Source organism: Macrobrachium rosenbergii, chromosome 21, assembly GCF_040412425.1.
Source record: "Macrobrachium rosenbergii isolate ZJJX-2024 chromosome 21, ASM4041242v1, whole genome shotgun sequence".
Taxonomy (NCBI): Eukaryota; Metazoa; Arthropoda; class Malacostraca; order Decapoda; family Palaemonidae; genus Macrobrachium; species Macrobrachium rosenbergii.
Genome location: NC_089761.1, coordinates 5,123,208 through 5,143,207, shown reverse-complemented (window position 1 = coordinate 5,143,207; position 20,000 = coordinate 5,123,208). Strand labels below are relative to the sequence as shown.

Here is a 20,000-nt window from a genome sequence, read left to right as displayed (position 1 = left end):
GCCACCGAGTGGTGAAAAAGCTGGCTCGACAAAAAAATAAATAAACAAACAAATAGAAGAAAGAAATCTGCATATTTTTCACCAGATCGGACGAATGGGAATCGGAGAAAACTCCGATGTTAAGAAGATTCCTACAACAAACTTATTGGTTCTACTAAACCAATTACTCGTTACGAAAATTGTATAAGAGAAAAACTGTGCCACACACACACACACACACACACACACACACACACACACACATATATATATATATATATATATATATATATATATATATATATATATATATATATATATATATATATATATATGTGTTTATATATGTGTTTGTATATGTAAAATTTGAAATTGTATAGACTTTATAACATTCATGTTGATATTAGTGCATTTGAAAATATGTGTTAAAACAAGATTTTATGCTAACCGTTCAAAGAGTTAAGCGATTATTTTATAATAAAGCTCATTGAAATTTATTCCAGATTTACAAAGAATTTTTTAACCTTTGTCATTTTATAAACGTACGATGACGAACGTGAAAATATTTCCATAGAATAGAATTTACAGCTAAGAGTTATTAGAATCGAGTTAATTAATTTAAAAGAAGTATAAAAGGAGAGTACTTTAAAATGGGAGATTTTTATAGACAGACCATGACAACAGTTGCAGCTGCTGTCATAGAAAGAAAATTTGGTAGCTGTATGGATTCTGAGAACAGCAGCAGCGTTTTACTGATTTTTCATAACCTGACATTAGCACACGATGACAAGAGTCACTTTATAGCAAATATTACTTTAACCTTTCAGCAAGTGCGAATTTCATATTCAGCCGAAGGTGAAGGGTAAAAGCATAAGTTCAAAAAATAGAATTATATCGTTACTTCCATTAAAATTTTTCCTTCCATCTTTTCATTATGAAACCTATGGGAAGGTAAAACAACAATGGTGTAATAACATTCTCTTGTAGCTCCTCTATTTCATGTAAAACCACTTACAAAATTCCATCAATATTAACCCTGCATCTACTTTCTTCATGCATAATTTCAATTCGTGATGAACAATGATGGCAGAAATCCTCGTGTAAGGCAATATAGTATAAGACTTCAAGTGAAAGTTCCAAAGCTGCTAGTTATTTTATATGACAATAATTAACACATTCTCAATTATTCAGTTAATCGTTTCAGAAATCATCCATTACTTATAGAGACATTTAAAACATCTACATGAATAAAAAAAACAGTTTAATTCCATTATTGGATAAATTGATACTCCAACATTGCTAACCAGCACATCATCTGTGATGTTCCTCCACAATGAACAGTCAGGCTCAGCAACAGGGTCTCACTCATGACTTTAAGACAGGATGGGGGGTCATGTAAACATAGGACTTGTGTTTAGAAACAGGTAAAGAAAGGTGGAAAAGGAGGGTCAACTCCTTTTACTCTGAAAGTTGTCTCAAAAATCCTTAAGCTAGATTTAGGGTAAAAGACCACCTCTGTCATTGGCATGAGTCCTGCATTACCCAAGGTCTCTTGAGTGGCCTGTAAAAATCTTATGAAAAACCTGGTGGAAGATGTAGGTGAAAAATTATTTAGTAAAAAGCTAGGTGTCAGCAGCATACAACCAAGCAGCCTAAAGTTAGGAACATTTACGGTCATAAGGAAGTTTCGAGAATCTTCCACTACAGTGAAAGGGAAATCGGTCCAGATAAAAGCAAAGAAATAAAAGTATAGCTAGAAAGAAGGGTGGAAAAATAATGGGAATGAGGGTGGTTAGCTCAGCTCTTGTCTTAAAATTATCATAGATAATTGATTAATTTCTCCTTTATTCAAGTTGAAAAATACACAACACAGAAATTTCGCAAGTCTTAGGGGCAGGGATCGGATCACTGCAACAAATTCTGCTAAACTGATGTTCGAGGCATGACTCAAATATGGTTCTAAAGTAAGATGACTTGTTGGTTGAAACTCCATTAGAGTCTTCTGGACTAACGAAAGCTTAAAATATCTAGTTAGCTAAATTTTAATTATGTACATGCATATACAACATACGAATATATTGAAAGATGACGATAACAGCAACCAGACCATGAAATAACTAAAAGCTAATGACAAGGGATGAAAAAAATTCCATTTTTTTTATTTATTGTGCTAGTAGCGCTTTCTCCTTAATACTTTTATTGATAAAGGCTTCGTATCAATCTTGCTGATATATGAAAGTACCGAGCCGGGGGAAATTCATCCTAACACATTCCAAGAAGTAGGAATTGCCTTTTTTATGAGGAGAGTATGAGGGTTCGCTGCCAAAGCCAATGACAGATGTACCCAATATTGTAAGCTTATTATATTTACTATTTTTTTTTTTTATTAGAGTTCATTTCTCCACTTAGGTAATTCGAAATTCAAAGGTTTATTTACATGATAGCATCAGAAATAATCTGAAATAGCATTGCCTTTATGGAAAGGATCGCGTAATCTTCCATTATAAATTATAATGCGTGAGGAGAATCTCACAGTGACAATTTATTGTGACCGTCATTAAATTTTTTTTTAGATTTACGATGTGCGCTTTCTTCTCTATACAATTGTGTGACGCAGGTTTATCTTAGGATAATAGCTCTAAAGAAGAATAAAGTCAACCATTACTACATCTTTGCTCAATATATTTCTTATACACATACCTTTTTATGAATGCGGGAGCAAGATTTTTAGTCTGCTTACCGGCACAGTGAGGACACGTTGTGTCTACAACCTAATATGATTGGTTGCTGCTGTGTTTCCTTGTAATAAAGAGGATTTTTCTTTCCTAAGCTTTCGTGAATTATTTTCCACATTAAAGATCTCTTCAAAATACTCACTCCAGTGACACATGACTGATTCTATCATTATCTTTGTTTACATTTTTTAATTGCCTATTGTTCTTTATCTTTACATTTGCGACATAATTTTCAATTAATACATTGCCCTTGGTAACCATATTTATCTTCCTCTCTTTGGTCATGGAACTGTACTTTAAACTAGCTTTGATTTTTTTCTTAAATAATACTTCCATTTCATCGTACGCCGGCAGCTACTTTAATTCCCTTTTCCGCCTTCCTGTAAACCCTTCGGCCATTGTGATTCAACTCTTTAATTCTGCGTGATAGCCGCCAACCTTTTCTTTGTCATTAATCCTAGCACATTTTAGTCCACCTTCTAATGTCTCCATCTTATCAAATTCACTGTCATATTTGCATTCATTTTCAAATCTTCCTCCAGTTACAATCACTTTTACCTCTGTTTAGCTTTGCTTCACTAAGCAATAATCAGTTTTGTATCCAGCCATTCAATTGTTCATATTACTCCATCAATTTTCTTTTCCATCTATTTCGTAAAAGTGCATAAACCAACGAAACTTTCCCTTAGTATTTACTGTCTCAAAGTTGTTATAATGCATAATTTATTTTTTTACCAGCATATTAGTATATATTCTTGATGTTAAAGTAATTTTATTAGTGTTTTCACCTCTTTGTTTATAGTTTTTAAAACTGACAGTCTGTTATGACTTTTAGTTTCATAGGTAATCTCAAAGCTCATATGACTTCAACAAGCTCTGTTTCGAAACTACAATTCAAACATTCAAGCACCTCTCTGAACACACTTTAACTAGACTCTCTTCATTCTCTTTCACCCAGGGAATTTAGTACCTACTTTCCACGCCATCTCTTCCACCATAGTACACAACTCTGTATTTAAATCATTGTTCATAACACTTTCCTGTTCTGCAAACCCAGTCATTGACAAAGGACACAGATTAGGGGGTTCTCCTAAAAACTCGTTCCTTCATATCTAATCTTAATTAGTCCTATGCTATATACCATGACTATTACAACTCCTTTTCCCGTTGTATTCCATTTTAATCAAGAAATCTTTGGTATAACACATTTCTCTTATTTTTCCCTCCACACAGAATTCCTGTCTCCATAGCCATAACCGCTTCCTTGGCATTTCTCTGTCTTGGCCGGTCCTCCACACCCTGTCAAATGTCTATTGTCCCACCAAGAGCCACAAACATCCTTTCTCTCCTCCTGGGTGGATTAAGGGGTGGTAAGTCATGATGTTAGCAAACGTGATCCAGACACTGCACCACGCAGCGAAGGTACCTGAATTGGCTGACTGCAACTTATATATGGCAGACAGTGGGTCTGTTATATATATATATATATATATATATATATATATATATATATATATATATATATATATATATATAATTATATATATAATTATATATATACATATACATATATATATACATATATATATATATATATATATATATATATATATATATATATATATATATATATATATATATATATATATATATATATATATATATATAAAGTAAGAACAGGCTTCCTTCATAATTAACCGAAATCTTCTCCTATTTTTTTATCTGACCTCCGATTTGTTATTGCTTCTTATTTTTTTAACGTTGTTTGTCCGTTTCCATTGCTGATACTGACAAAGGTAATACAATATTTAGATTATAGATTACAGTTGAAAGTTTGGTACGCTCAAATTATATTTGTTGCAACTCTTCCCAAAGCTAAAACCAACATAACAGGATTTTCTAGTTAAAAGTATTAGCTTTTGTCTTTTTATCTTCTAAGAGCATTTTCCAATTTAGTCCTACATCATCTAGCTTGAAATCGATATCTGTAAAATCACTTCAGCACTGAAAAAGAAAATGACCATAAATGAATACATCGCCAGATTTCGTAGAGAAATTATTCAGTTTCTGTGGATGGCACCGAAAGACAGCAGGTGTGATTCCGGGAACTGTTGCTGGTTGATGGAAGTGCATTGCAAAATATAAGAGTTACACTAAGCAACATGTAAAATTCACCGTAATAGAAGTTATTAAAAGTGGGAGGAAGAGGTGGAGAGATCATTTTACCATGTCGTAATTAGAGGGATGATGAGAGAGATACACAACCATGAGAAGGAAAATAGAAAAAAAAATGATAAAGCACAAGGGATGAAGCAGCTGCTAGCCGGGATCGGTGTTCAGTGCCTGGGTACAATAGTGACGTTACTCCATCAAGAATTAGGTTGATAGTATAAATGACACTACATCTAAATTATACGATCTTGGGAGGAGTTTCAAAGATGTCCCTTGTTGTGAGTATGCACTACTGAGCTAACGGCACCTTCAATAGCCATTTCATTAATAATTATGTAACTTAACCTAACACCTATGACACTCCTTGAATACATGGCATTGCCAGCATCATCCATATGTTTTCCTGGTTCTCTCTTGTCTCCTTTTGCGCTTATTAACTTCACTATCAAGACTCAAGTGCTAAGCACACTTCACTTTGTATTCTTTATCTCCCATCTAAAATAATTGTTAAACAATTACCTTCTGCTTGAGTCTATTTTTATTGTATCCCAGATCGCATACGAAATCCAAGGTGTCCATCTTTTTACCCCTTATCCCATTACTTTTTTACCAGCATAATAGTATATATTTTTTATGTTAAAGTAATTTTATTAGTGTCTGCACGTCTTTATTTTAGTTTTTAAAACTGACAATCTATTTTAACTTTTAGTTTCATAGGTTTCTCAAAGTTCATCTTCAAGAAGCTCTGTTTCATTAAATCTGGATACTTTGCAGACTTTTGTGATTTGGGGTTAATTCCAGCTCTAGTGTGCCACTGACAATTTGGTGATCATTGCCAGCAACTGCTCTGCTATGCAACTGACTGCTGACAGGTTTGGAATGGTAGAGAAAAAGAGCTACTAACGCATAGGGATGAATTGTTGCAACTAGATGCCGACAGTTTTTCTAAATGTAAATAAAAGAACTATGTACGTAGGTAGGCAATAAAAATCAGTATAAATAATATAAAATTAATTTATCTTCCATTTTAAGATTTTCATTTCTCTATGGAAAATATGAGACAATTTACTATAATATAACGAATAAAAATTGATGCTGAAATATATTTTGCCATTCACACACGTTCTCACCAACGTAACAGTAAGAGGAAAAGGAAATAGGCACAAGAGAAAGAAAGAGAGCTCACGTACATACACGCAGAAACAGCTCAATATGAATCTGATGGAAGAAAGGTTTAAAGCCATGTATTCCAGAAGTCACCCCAGAGAATGAAATACGCGGTCTCAAACCCGAGGTTCATTCATTCACGCATACAGAGATGAACAAGTCACAGAGAGCGGGGTGAGAGAGCATACATACCTTAGAGAGAGAGGAAGAAAGTTTACGGATGTATAAATGGACTACAGGAATGTAGCCTCAGGTACTCCTTAGGATAATGATCTTAGTCTAGTACTATTTATATACGCACAATATGTGTTCTGCCTTGAAAACAATCTTCCTGCTTATGCAAATGATGGTACTCTCACTGAATTGATCCCAGATCCTGATTATAGACCTGTGGTTGTTGAATCAGTAACAGAGCTGTGGCTAATGTTAGAGTATGGTGCAACTTCAGGGGGATAATCCTCTGGGTTCCCATTTACCCTCTAGACCTTACTGTTGTTCACATTTAGTTTCAACTTTCTCTTCCTGCGGTCACTTTCAAATTCTCCATAAGATATGGTAGAGTCTCTTCACTATCAAATTGCACGCTGAAAGGGAGCTGGGGGATGGTAAGAAACCCAAAAATCCCATCCCAGTCTTAGATACTAGAGGGCTTGTTGCAATTTTCTTTTTATCATAACCCACCAATGACCTATGCTTGTTTTTCAACAAGGGTATTTCACAGGAATGAAGGCACTGAAATCATAAACAGCAAATACGTAGCACTTATACTTTTATCTGTAAAATTACTGGAAGTCTAGGCGTATTCTTGTAGAACAAAGGTTCGGGAGGAGGATTTACTTCTTTACCGTCTTTGCTATTAATAGGAAAATAAGATTAACTTTCCTCTCAGTGTAACCAGCTGAGTGAACTCGAACATTTATTCAGAAGCAATCAGGATTGTGTGGGAGTTTGGGTGGCGATAGAAATATTCAGATCACAAAATGTAAATAATTTTGTTTACTCGAAAGGTATTTACAAATGTTACGGATGATGGATCGAATCAGACAGCCCTTGACCGTGTGCATCTAATACTGTGTGATCAGCTGCCGGTGATCTGGAATACCCTGCTATTTCTATCAACTCACAGTTACATCTTCTAATCCTAAACAACTAGCTAAGAATGTGTCATTTATTCCTAGCCGTCAGATATAACAGAGACTTTATCATAATCAAATGCCAATGAATGTAGTAAGGGGAGCTGGATATAGCGGAGATTTATAGGTATCCCGTATAAAAATCAATCACATGCCTTCAATGACACCCCATGGGACTTCCCTATCAGTTGCACACATTCATGACGAGAATTGCATCATCTGCAGACATCAGCTATTCTATACATCATTCAAAACCCATCACCCTGCCCTATAATTTTGCTCTTATGTCTATTGATAAAGATTTCAAACAACCACAGAAACAAAACACATATTTGCCTCAATACCATTTTTACAACAAGCCTGTCATTCTCCTACCTATCGACTCTATCATACACTTTATTTCTTCACGAAAAATTCATTGATCTCAGCACTTTGCTGTCTATACCAGCGATCTACAGAAATTTTCCACGCTGATTCTCTGTTAATGCTATCATAACTTACAGTACCTTAAGCACAAATATGATACATCCAGTATTCCTTTTCGTTTCAAACCTCGTTCATAATCGTTTTCTGTTCTAAACTCACACCGTTCTTCCCTTTTCAACATTTCGGGCGTTTCTCGCTTTAGGCATTATTTCTTTATTTGCTTTTATTCCAAGATCAGGTTGCTCATTAAATTTCTATCTACATTGACTTCCTTACAGAACAGCTCATTATCCGTTAAGTCTACCCTCACATTCACCCTATCTTTTATTGTACGGCATATTTTTCTTTTTTACTTTCTCTTGAATTTCTGTAGTCCCGTTAATAATTTTCCCTAATGTCTTGGAATTCAACCTCAGGTACTTACTTTTTCACCAACTATACTTAATATTTACTCATCCCACCATTCATGATTTCAGTTTCCCGTTGTTGCGTATAATGAAAGATTATGCCTGCATGGGTTCTCCTCCTTCCCTCTTATAACAACATGCACTCCCGGTTGTCTCCTTGACCCCACCCACCCTGGAATGTTCAAATCATTCATATGCTCTTTGAACTTTTATTCCTTCACGTTTGGAAAATTTTTCACTGTATGTGTTCTCACGAACAATTTATCAAAGTCACCTGACTTAATTACCCTTATGGACATATATATATATATATATATATATATATATATATATATATATATATATATATATATATATATATATATATATATATATATATATATATATATATATATGTAAGTGAATGTTTGTATGTTTGTATATATATTTGTAACTTTGTGCGCTACAGGAATCCAAGCCGCTTCACTGGTCTAGACAAAATTTGGCAGGTGGCCATCATTTGTCCCAGCTTAGACAATAGGGTAGGTTTCAAAACCGTACCCCTTCACCTTCCCTTTGCCCTAACCCCTTTCCCTCTTCCCTTTGTAACTTATGTGGTAACCGCTTGACTGATATAGAAAAAATTTAGTGCATGGCCATCATTTGACCCAGCTTAGATAATATGGTAGTTTCAAACCCTTATCCCCTTCCCCTTCCCCTTCCCCATACCCCCTCCATCTTCCCTTTGTAACATATGTGGTAACCGCTTGACCAATTTAGACAAAGTTTGGCATGTGGCCATCATTTGACCCAACTTAGATACAAGGGTAGATTTCAAACCTGTACCACCCTCCCCATTCCCCAACCCCCTTCCCCTTTCCCTTTGTAACTTATGTAGTAACCACTTCACAGATCAAGACAAAATTTGGCACATGGCCATCATTTGAGCCAACTTCGATAATAGGGTGAGTTTCAAACCCGTTCCTCCTTCAACTTCTCATTCCACCATCCCCCTTCCACCTTCCCTTTGTAACTTATGTGGTAACTGCTTGACTGATTTGCTCAAAATTTGGCATGTGGCCATCATTTGACCCTGCTTAGATAATAGGGTAGGTTTCGAACTTGTACTCCCTTTCCCTCTCTCTTCCCCCATCCCCCTTCTCCCTATCCTTTGTAACTTTTGTGGTAACCTGAAAGATCTAAATAGAATTTGGTATGTGGCCAACATTCGGCCCAACTTAGATAATAGGGTAGGTTTCAAACCTCTGCCCCTTTCCCTTTCACTTCCCCTATCCCCCATCCCCATTCCCTTTGTAACATATGTGGCAACTGCTTGACAGATCTAGACAAAATCTGGTACATGTCCATCATTTGACCTAAATTAGATAATAGGGTAAGTTTCAAACTCATACCCCCTGCCACTTACCCTTTCTCCATCCACCTTCCCCCTTCCCATTGTAATTTATGTGGTAAACTCTAAACTAATCTAGACAAAATTTGGCACGTAACAATCGTTTGAGCCAACTTAGATAATAAGTTAGGTTTGAAATCCGTGCCCCATTCCCCATCCCTTTACCCCATTCCCTTCCCCCTTCTCTTCGTAACTTATGTTGTAACTACTTGACCAATCTAGTCAAAATTTGGCACATGGCCATCATTTGACACAACTTAGATAAAAGGTGAGGTTTTAAACTCGTAACACCATCCCCTTCCACTAGCACCATCCCCCTTCCCCCTTCCCTTTCTAACGTATGTGGCAAGCTCTTGACTGATCTAGACGAAATTTGGCATGTGGCCATCATTTGACCCAACTTACATAATAGCGTAGGTTTCAAACCCGTAAACCCCCTTCCCCCTTCCCTTGCTATCTTATGTGGTAACTGCTTGACTGATCTAGAAAAAATCCAGCAAGTGGCCATAATTTGAGTCAACTTAGGTGAGAGGGTTGGGTTTCAAAACTGTACCCACTACCCTTCCCCTTCCTTCTTTCCTTAGTAACTTATGTGGTAACCGCTTGACCAATCTAAACAAAATTTGACATATGGCCATCATTTGATCCAGCTTAGATAATAGGGTAGGTTTCAGACCCGTATCCCACTCCCCTTCCCCCATCCCCCTTCCCCCTTCCCTTTGTAACTTATGAGGTAACTGCTTAACTGATCTAGAGAAAATTTGGCAAAGGCCATCATTTGATCCAACTCAGATAAAAGGTGAGATTTCAAACCCATACCCATTTCCCCTTCCCCTTCCCCTTCCACCATCCTCCTTCCCCTTCCCTTTGTAACATATGTGGTAACTGCTTGACCAAACTAGAAAATATTTGGCATGTGGCCATCATTTTACCCAATTTAGATAATAGGGTAGGTTTCAAACCTGCACTCTCTTCCCATTCCCATTCCCTCAACCCTCTTCTCCATTCCCTTTGTAACTTATGTGGTAAATGCTTGACCACCCTAGACAAAATATGGCATATGACCATCATTTGACACAACTTAGATAATAGGGTAGGTTTCAAACCAGCACCTTCTTCCCCTTCCTGTCCCCAAATTCCATTTCCCCCTTCCCTTTGTAACTGTGATAACCGCTTCACAGATCAAGACAAAATTTTGCACATGGACATCACTTGACCCAACTTCGATAATATAGTAAGTTTCAAACCCTTTCCTCCTTCTTCTTCCTATTCCACCATCCCCATTCCCCCTCCCTTTGCAAAGAAGTTAAATATATCTTAGTTTACCCAGACCACTGAGCTGATTAACAGCTCTCCTAGGGCTGGCCTGAAGTATTAGATTTATTTTACGTGGCTAAGAACCAACTGGTTACCTAGCAACGGGACCTACAGCTTATTGTGGAATCTGAACCACATTATGACGAGAAATTAATTTCTATCACCAGAAATAAATTCCTCTAATTCTTCACAGGCCAGTCAGAGAGTCGAACGCTGGGCCAACAGCGTGCTACCTCCCTTTGCAACTTATGTGGTAACAGCATGACTGATTTAGACAAAATTTGGCACTTAGCCATCATTTAACCCAACTTAGATAATAGGGTAGGTTTCGAACGTGTACCCGATTTCCCTTTCACTTTCCCCATCCCCCTTCCCCCTACCCTTTGCAACTTATGTGGTAACATCCTGAAAGATATAAATAAAATTTGGTACGTGGCCGTCATTTGACGCAGCTTAGATAATGGGGTAGGTTTCAAACCCATACTCCCTTCCCCTTCGCCTTCCCCCCATCCTCCTTCCCTCTTCCCTTTGTAACTTATATGGCAACAGCTTGACCAATCTAAACAAAATTTAGCACATGGCCATTATTTGACTTAACTTGGATAATGGGGTAAGTTTCAAACTCGTACCCCCTTCCCCTTACCCTTTTTCCATTCTCCTTTCCCCTTCCCTTTGTAATTTGTATGGTAACCGCTGAACCAATCTACACAAAATTTGGCACGTATCCATCATTTAAACCAACTTAGATAATAGGATAGGTTTCAAATCCATACCCCATTCCCTTTCCTCTTCCCCTTCCCCTATCCCCTTCGCCCTTCCCTTTGTAACTTATGTTGTAACCTCTTGACCAATCTAGAAAAAATTTGGCACATGGCCATCATTTGACACAACTTAGATAATGGTGAGGTTTTAAACTGTAACACCTTCCCCTTCCCCTTCTATCATCCCCTTTCCCCCTTCCCTTCCTAACATATGTGGTAACTGCTTGACTGACCTAGACGAAATTTGGCATGTGGCCATCATTTGACCCAACTTACATAATAGGGTAAGTTTCAAACCCGTAAACCATCTTCCCCCTTCCCTTGGTATCTTATTTGGTAACTGCTTGACTGATCTAGAAAAAATTTGGCACGTGGCCAACATTTGACCCAAGTGAGATAATAGAGTAAGTTTCAAAACTGTAACCCATTCCCCAAAACTTTCTGCTTTCCTTTGTAGCTTATGTGGTAACTGACCTATCTTGACAAAATTTGACCCAACACAGATAATACAATAGGTTTCAAACACATACCCCCTTCCTCTTCCCCTTCAACCATCCCCCTTCCACCTTCCATTTGTGACTTATGTGGTAACCACTTGATGATCTAGACAAAATTTGGCACGTGGCCACCATTTGACCCAACTTAGATAATAGTATAGATTTCAGACCTGTACCCCCTTCCCCTTTCCTTGCCTCAATACCCATTCCCCTTTCAATTTGTAACTTATGTGGTAACCGCTTTACTGATCTAGACAATATTTGGCACATGGACATCATTTGACCCAAATTACAAAATATAGTAGGTTTCAAACCCTTACCACCTTCTCCTTCCACTTCCCCAATACCAATTCGCCTTCTTTGTAACCTATGTGGTAACCACTTGACCGATCTAGTGAAAATTTGGCATGTGGCTATCATTAGACCCAACTTAGATAATAGGGTTGGTTGCAAAACTGTACCCCATTTCCATTTTCACTTGCCCCAACTCCCTTCTCCCTTCCATTTTGTTATTTATGGGGTAACCGCTTCACAGATCTAGACAAAATTTTTCATGTGGCCAACATTTGGCCCAACTTAGATAATAGGATAGGTTCCAAACCCATACCCACTTCTCCTTCCACTTCCCCATCCCGCTTCCAATTCCCTATGCAATTTATATGGAAACTTCTTAACCGATCTAAACAATATTTGGCATGTGGCCATCATTTCACCCAACTTAGATAATAGGATAGGTTTCAAACCTGTAACCCATTCCCTTTCCCCCGCCCCATCTCCCTTCCCCTTGTAACTTAAGTGGTAACCGTTTCACTGATTTAGACAAAATTTGGCACATGAGTATCATTTGACCCATCTTGATAATAGGATAGGTTTCAAACCTGTACCTCATTCCTCTTCCCCAACCCCCTTCACCCTTCCTTTTGTTACTTATGTTGTAATCGCTTGATTGGCCTAGACAGAATTTGAAATGTGGCCACCATTTGACACAACTTAGCTAAAAGGTGAGGTTTTAAACCCCTACCCCCTTCCCCTTCCCCTTCCACCATCCCCCTTCATGCTTCCCTTTGTAATGTATGCGGTAATCGCTTGACCGATCTAGACAAAATTTGGTAAGTGGCCATTATTTGACCCAACTTAGATAATAGTGAAGGTTTCAAACCAATAGCCCCTTCCCCTTTCCCTTCCCCAATCACCCTTCCTCCATTCTTTGGTATCTTATTTGGTAACCATTTGACCGATCTAGACAAAATTTGGCAAGTTACAATCATTTGACCCAACTTAAATTATAGAGTAGGTTTCAAAACTGTACCCCCTTCCCCTTCCCTTCCCCCTTTCCTTTGTAACTTGTGTGGTAACCGCGTGACCGATCTAGCCGAATTTGGCACATGGCCATCATTTGACCCGACTTTGATTATACAGTAGGTTTCAAACTCATACCTCCTTCCCCTTCCCCTTCCCCTATCCCCCATCCCCCCCTCCATTTGTAAACTTGTGTGGTAACCACTTGACTAATGTAGAGAAAATTTGGCAAGTGGCCATAATTGACCCAACTTAGATAATAGGGTAGACTTCAAATCCTTACCCCATTCCTCTTCCCTCTCCCCATCCCCCTTACCCTTCCCTTTCCCCTTTCTCGTTCCCTTTCCTCTTCCCTTTCCCCATCCCCCCTTCACTTCCCTTTCCCCCTTCCCTTTGTAACTTTATGTTGCAACTGCTTGACCGATCTAGACAATATTTGGCACCTTGCCATCGTTTGACCCAACTTAGATAATAGGGTAGGTTTCAAACCCATACCTCCTTCCCTTTCCCCTTACCCATTCCCCTTCCCCTACCCTTTCCCCGTCCCCCGTCCCCTTCCCTTTCCCCATCCCACTTCCACTTCCCTTTCCCACATCCCCCTCCCCCCTTCCCTTTGTAACTTTATGTTGTAACTGCTTGACCAATCTAGACAAAATTTTTCACTTTGCCATCGTTTGACCCAACTTGGATAATAGGACAGGTTTCAAACCTGTACCTCCTTCCCTTTCCCATTACCCATCCCCCTTCCCTATGTAACTTAGGTGGTAAACGTTTGACGGATCTAGACAAAATTTGGCACTTGGCGATCATTTGACCCAATGTATATATGGCAGGTTTCAAATGCATACTCCCTTCCCCCTCCATTTCCCCTTCCCCTTCTCCCATCCCCCTTCCCCCTCCATTTCCCCTTCCCCTTCTCCCATCCCCCTTCCCCCTTCCCTTTTTAACTTATGTAATAACCACTTCACTGATCTAGACAAAATTTAGCACATGGCCATCATTTGACCTAACTTAGATAATAGAGTAGGTTTCAAATCCTTACCCGCTTCCACTTCTCCCTTTAGAAGTGGTGTTTTTAAGTTTAGTGCGGTGTGTGTTTAGGTTCAGTGGGGGTTGTGCTTAGGTTAATGGGGATGTTTCAGTTAATTTAGGAGTGCTTTTAGGATTGGGGGGAGGTCAATGGGACAGTCAACACAGAAATATTTGAATAAAATGGACAGTCAACACAGTAATACCTGGATAAAAGGGACAGCCAGCACAGTAATACCAGGGGGATAGTCACCACAGTAATGTTTGTATAAAATAGACAGTCACCACAGTAATAGCTGGATAAAATGAACAGTCACGAAAGTAATACCTGGGTAAATGGGACAGTCAGAACAGTAAGTCTTGGATAAAAGGTACAGAAAGTACAGTAATACCTGAATAAATGGAAAAGGCGCCACAGTAATACTACCTAGATAACAGGAACAGTCAGCACACAGCACAGTAATACCTGGATAAATGGGATAGCCATCACAGTAATATCTGGATAAATGGGACAGTCACCACAGTAAGAGCTGGATAAAATGGACAGTTACCACAGTAATACCTGGATAAAAGGGATAGTCAGCACAGGAATATATTGATGAAAGGGACAGACAGAACAGTAATGCCTGGATAAATGGGACAGTCACCACAGTATGTCTGGATAAAATGGACAGTCATCACAATAATACCTGGATAAAAGGGACAGTCACCACAAGAATTACTGGATAACGGGACAGGCAGTACAGTAATACCTGAATAAATGGGACAGTCACCACAGTAATACATGGGGGACAGTCACCACAGTAATGTCTGGATAAAATGGACAGTCATCACAATAATGCCTGAATAAACGGGACAGTCACCACAGTAATACCTGGGTAAGAGGAACAGTCACCATAGTAATGTCTGGATAGAAGGGACAGTCAGCATAGTAATACATGGGTAAAAGGGACTGTCAGCATAGTAATACCTAGATAAATGGGACAGTCAGCATAGTAATGCATAGGTAAATGGGACAGTCAGTACAGAAATACCTAGATAAAAGAGACAAGTCAGCACAGTAATACCTAGATAAAAGGGACAAGTCAGCACAGTAATACTTGGATAAATGGGAATGTCAGCAGAGTAATGCCTGGATAAAAGGGACAGTCACTACAGTAACTGTTTGGATAAATGGGACAGTCAGTACAGCCATACCTGGGTAAAAAGGACAGTCACCAGAGTAAGCTTAGATAAATGGGACGGTTACCACAGCAATACTTAGATAAATGGGAGAGTCACCACAGTTATATCTGGATAAATGGGATAGTCAGCAAAGTAATACCTGGATAAAAGGGACAGTTAGTACAGTAATTTCTGGATAAAAGGGACAGACACCACAGTAATGCCTGGATAAATGGGACAGTCAGCACAGTAATGTTTGGATAAAAGGGACAGTCAGCACAGTAATACCTGGATAAAAGGGACAGGAGGAACATTTTTCTGAGTTCTTAAGAGTTTTCCTTGGCAGTGCCGGGTTGGTCAGCTAGTATGTATGTATGTATGTATGTATGTATGTATGTATATATATATATATATATATATATATATATATATATATATATATATATATATATATATGTGTGTGTGTGTGTATATGTATATGCATATTATATACACACACACATATACAGTATATATATGTTAACGGCCTGGGTTTGGAGGGCCATCTTATCTTGAGGTGTATCTGTTTTACGAACAGAATTAAGCATTTCACTTTCCTTGAGAGGCCTCTGGTAGCTGTGGCTCTTTCCTTGGGTCAGCAGTTCCGTTCTCTTTCGTCATATGACTCTCACTAAACCTATCTTTACACAAAGGCCCACTGAAATGAGACACTGATATACAAAACTAGACTTTATTGACAAATTTAACGAAAGTGATTCAGCAAAAGCTACGGTCATGAAATGGTGTGATTCACATCCCCTATCAATGTAATTCATAACTAGAGAAAATACTGTTTCACAGGCAAGTAGAATAATGATTCTATGCCAAGCAATACTAGTGAATAATACCCTGGTCATCAAGCAAAGTAATAAGTCATAAAGACCACAGTAAAAGTCATATCGTACGTAAGAATAAAATACACCACTTCCAAATATTCGTCCCTCCCAGGACGATGTTCGAATTCCTGTAGAAAGAAATACATCATTATATTAAAACCTGAAATTAATGTATATATTCCAGATAGAAAAAATGCACAAATAGACAATTTCATCATGTAGACATCGTTCGGTTCCACTGCTTCTCAACCGGGGGTTTTCCCTCTAAAGTCTGGAAAAGATATCAATGTCACTGGATGTTCTTACTCGCGTTCTATGGCCATAAATAATACTCGCGGTTTCTTTAAACACTACACCAGGCTAAATACACATGATCCACTTAAGATCGAGGCCGTCTCCCCGGTGAGAGTCACTGTTCCTCTCATGAGTAGCTCATGGGAGATCGCACACACATACGCACATACCCAACCAAAGTCTGGGCACTTCCAGTGCATTAGTTCAATGATCTGTCATGCTGTTTCCATGTGCTGGGACCATGATCAAATAGTTCTCTGCATGCGACTAAGCATATTCCAATGTCTGCACAAATCCGCCTGCTTTGAGAGCCACTGACAGGTCATCACATTTCTCACTATTGTTCCACCAGAACTCAGACTTAATATTATATATATATATATATATATATATATATATATATATATATATATATATATATATATATATATATATATATATACATATGTATATATATATATATATATATATATATATATATATATATATATATATGTGTGTGTGTGTGTGTGTATATATACATATATATATATATATATATATATATATATATATATATATATATATATATATATATATATATATATATATATATATATATATATATATATATATATATATATATATATATATATATATATATATATATATATATATATATATATATATATATATACATATATATATATATATATATATATATATATATATATATATATATATATACATATATATATACATATATATATATATACATATATATATATATATATATATATATATATATATACTAGCTGACGTACCAGGCGATGCATGGTAAAAATTCAAAGCATAGAGCAGACCACAATGTAGAGCACACCCGCAGCACTGAACACAAACAAAATTTAAAACACCCCTGGATATTTATTTGTCCCAACCTCCTATTAGACAGGAATAGAAATCAAACTTATCTATAGTATAAAATCAAATAATTTTTATTTATAGGTTTTTAAAAATATAAATACAGTACATAAATTATAAAGGAAAACCTTTCACAAATTCACCGTAATATTACTTTAACACAAAACTTGATTGTAAACTACATTTTTAGTGTCACCATCAGGAGCAAGCATAAATAAATTTTTGGGTGAACTCAACCTTGAGCAGGCCACATATAGTTGTCCTTGGGAAAAACATGGCGATCTCAAATCAACTCCACAGTACTTAATGAACTGTCCCTGTGACTTGTTGATCTTGATCAAGAACGCAAGTCTCACTGCAAATTGCTGCCTCTTAAAATTAAAAGGGAGATCTGTTGGAATGAGTGGTAACTGTGGGATAATAACTGTTTCATCCTCTCCCTTTCCTGTTAATATAGTTGCTTCAGTCACATTACCCATCATCTTCTTAACAAAAAGTCTTCTGACATTGCAAAGTTTTGGTGGATCGAGGTTGTGTAATAAAATTATTGGAGATCCTACTTTTAATGAAAGATGATGTGGTGGTAATCCAGCCGGATCAAGTGAGTTTAGGAACTCTGGTGGGAAATTGATGACCTCGTCAGCATCTACTATGGCATCGACAGACTTGTATTCAGTGGCTTTGCCTGGTAACATGGCCAGTATCTGATTGTTTACTTCGTTGACATCATTTTTAGCCACAAGAATGGCCCTCTCTCTCAACCAGTTCAGATTGTTATAGTTTTAGGAAACAGCTGGATAGACTGCATCTATTAGCTCTGCGATGAACGACACCAAATTACAAAAATCAGATGGTAATTTTATCTTGCCAGACGACTCCACTGCTAATCTGCCTTCTCCAGTCTTAAGTAGTTTGTTGGAGAAAATTTGAGCACTCTCATCCCCAAATGTACTCTCATGTTTTGTTTTAAAGTTAACTTCTGCACATGTCTCCACAAAGATGAATGTTTTAAACATTCGGCTGATGTTGGTTTTGGGATGATGGGCAAAGTTTGACGAAAGTCTCCACAGAGGAGTACCAAAGCTTCTCCCTTCAGGTTGTCATTTCCTCTCAGATCTCTCAAAGTGACGTCAAGGGCCCCAAGAGCTTTCTTGTGAGCCATGGTACGTTCATCCCATACAATTAATTTACATGTCTTGAGCACCAGTTGCCTTGCTTATGTTGCAGGTAAGATTTTCCTGTCTGGCGATGTCAAGTGGCAACTTAAGTCACCATAATTCCTGAAGAGGCAATGGCAAAAGCCATTTCTCCCTGCACCTTGATTTCAGCCAGAATTAAATTAGTTAGAAATGTTTTACCTGTGCCTCCAGAAGCATCAAGAAAAATGATACCACCTTGTTGTTTCACTACCTGATCCAAGATAACTTGGTATGCTTTTTCCTGATCTTGATTTAGAAGGGCCCCTTATTCGTGATATATGCACTCATCTTGTCAACGTTGTAGTTCTCTTCTTGTATGTAATCTGTGTAAAGTATGTCTTGTCGGTTTCGTACTGGTGCAGGCAGGCCGAGTTGCAGTTATGTTTTATTGATTATGGCCACACACTTGTCCTCAAGAATAATCAAAGCCCTGTTGAAAATGTCCGGATCAAACGTAATTTCTAATGTCGGATTTTCCCGACGGACTTTGGCCAGTATATCCTCACTTAGGGCTTCCTTATATTTTTTCCATGAACCATTTAGATTCAATGGACTGCATGCAGTCAGCATTATAGCAAGCAAATTTCTGATTTGCTTTGGGGGGAAGATTAATTCAGCTTCTCGCAATGTATCATCCCAGTGCTGGTCTCCTTCCAGTAAACCCAACTTCTGACAGGCCTCTCTAAATGTCTGGCATACTTCACTGTTTACTGTTCTTAGTTCTTCAAAAGATCTTTGTCCTCGAACTGAATGAGGAAGCATCCTAAGGAAATAGCATTCAGCGTTATTGGGGTGAACAGTGTACACTCAACCAAGGCGTCACTTATGACTGCATCATGTCCAGGGACGGGCTAACCAACTTTTCTTCTACAGAAAACTTTCCTCAATGCTTTCCATGTGTAATATCGAGGTATCTGAGGATACAACAAAGTTCTTGCAAAAGGATCCTGCTGACACAACTGAAAGAATACTGTTAAGGTTGTGTTTGGTGGCTGATCAACCATTCTAGGGGAACTCTCTGTTGTGAAATAGACTCTCTGACCATTTTCTAAATGGATGCTGAGGTGCTCAACAGTAGGGTGTCTTTCGTGAATTGGAACTCCTAGGATTCGCCAAACTGCCTCATTACTGCTAATGTATCTTCCTAACTGGTACCGCAACACTTCATCGTTTGTTTTCTCATTCCTTATGCCGAAAACAGTCATATAACTACCTTTATTAACATACCTGCACACATATTTAATCGATTTCACACT

At 37.8% G+C, this 20,000-nt stretch overlaps 1 protein-coding gene across 1 annotated transcript in view; it reads right to left on the bottom strand.

Moving 5' to 3' along the window:
* Positions 1-19,595: 19,595 nt before the first annotated feature.
* The window catches only part of LOC136849364 (uncharacterized), a 2,120-nt gene continuing 1,715 nt past the window's right edge, over positions 19,596-20,000 (bottom strand). Inside the window, exon 2 of the mRNA XM_067122716.1 lies at positions 19,596-20,000. This exon is cut by the window's right edge and continues 268 nt beyond it. Coding sequence (XP_066978817.1) covers positions 19,596-20,000 — 405 coding nt within the window.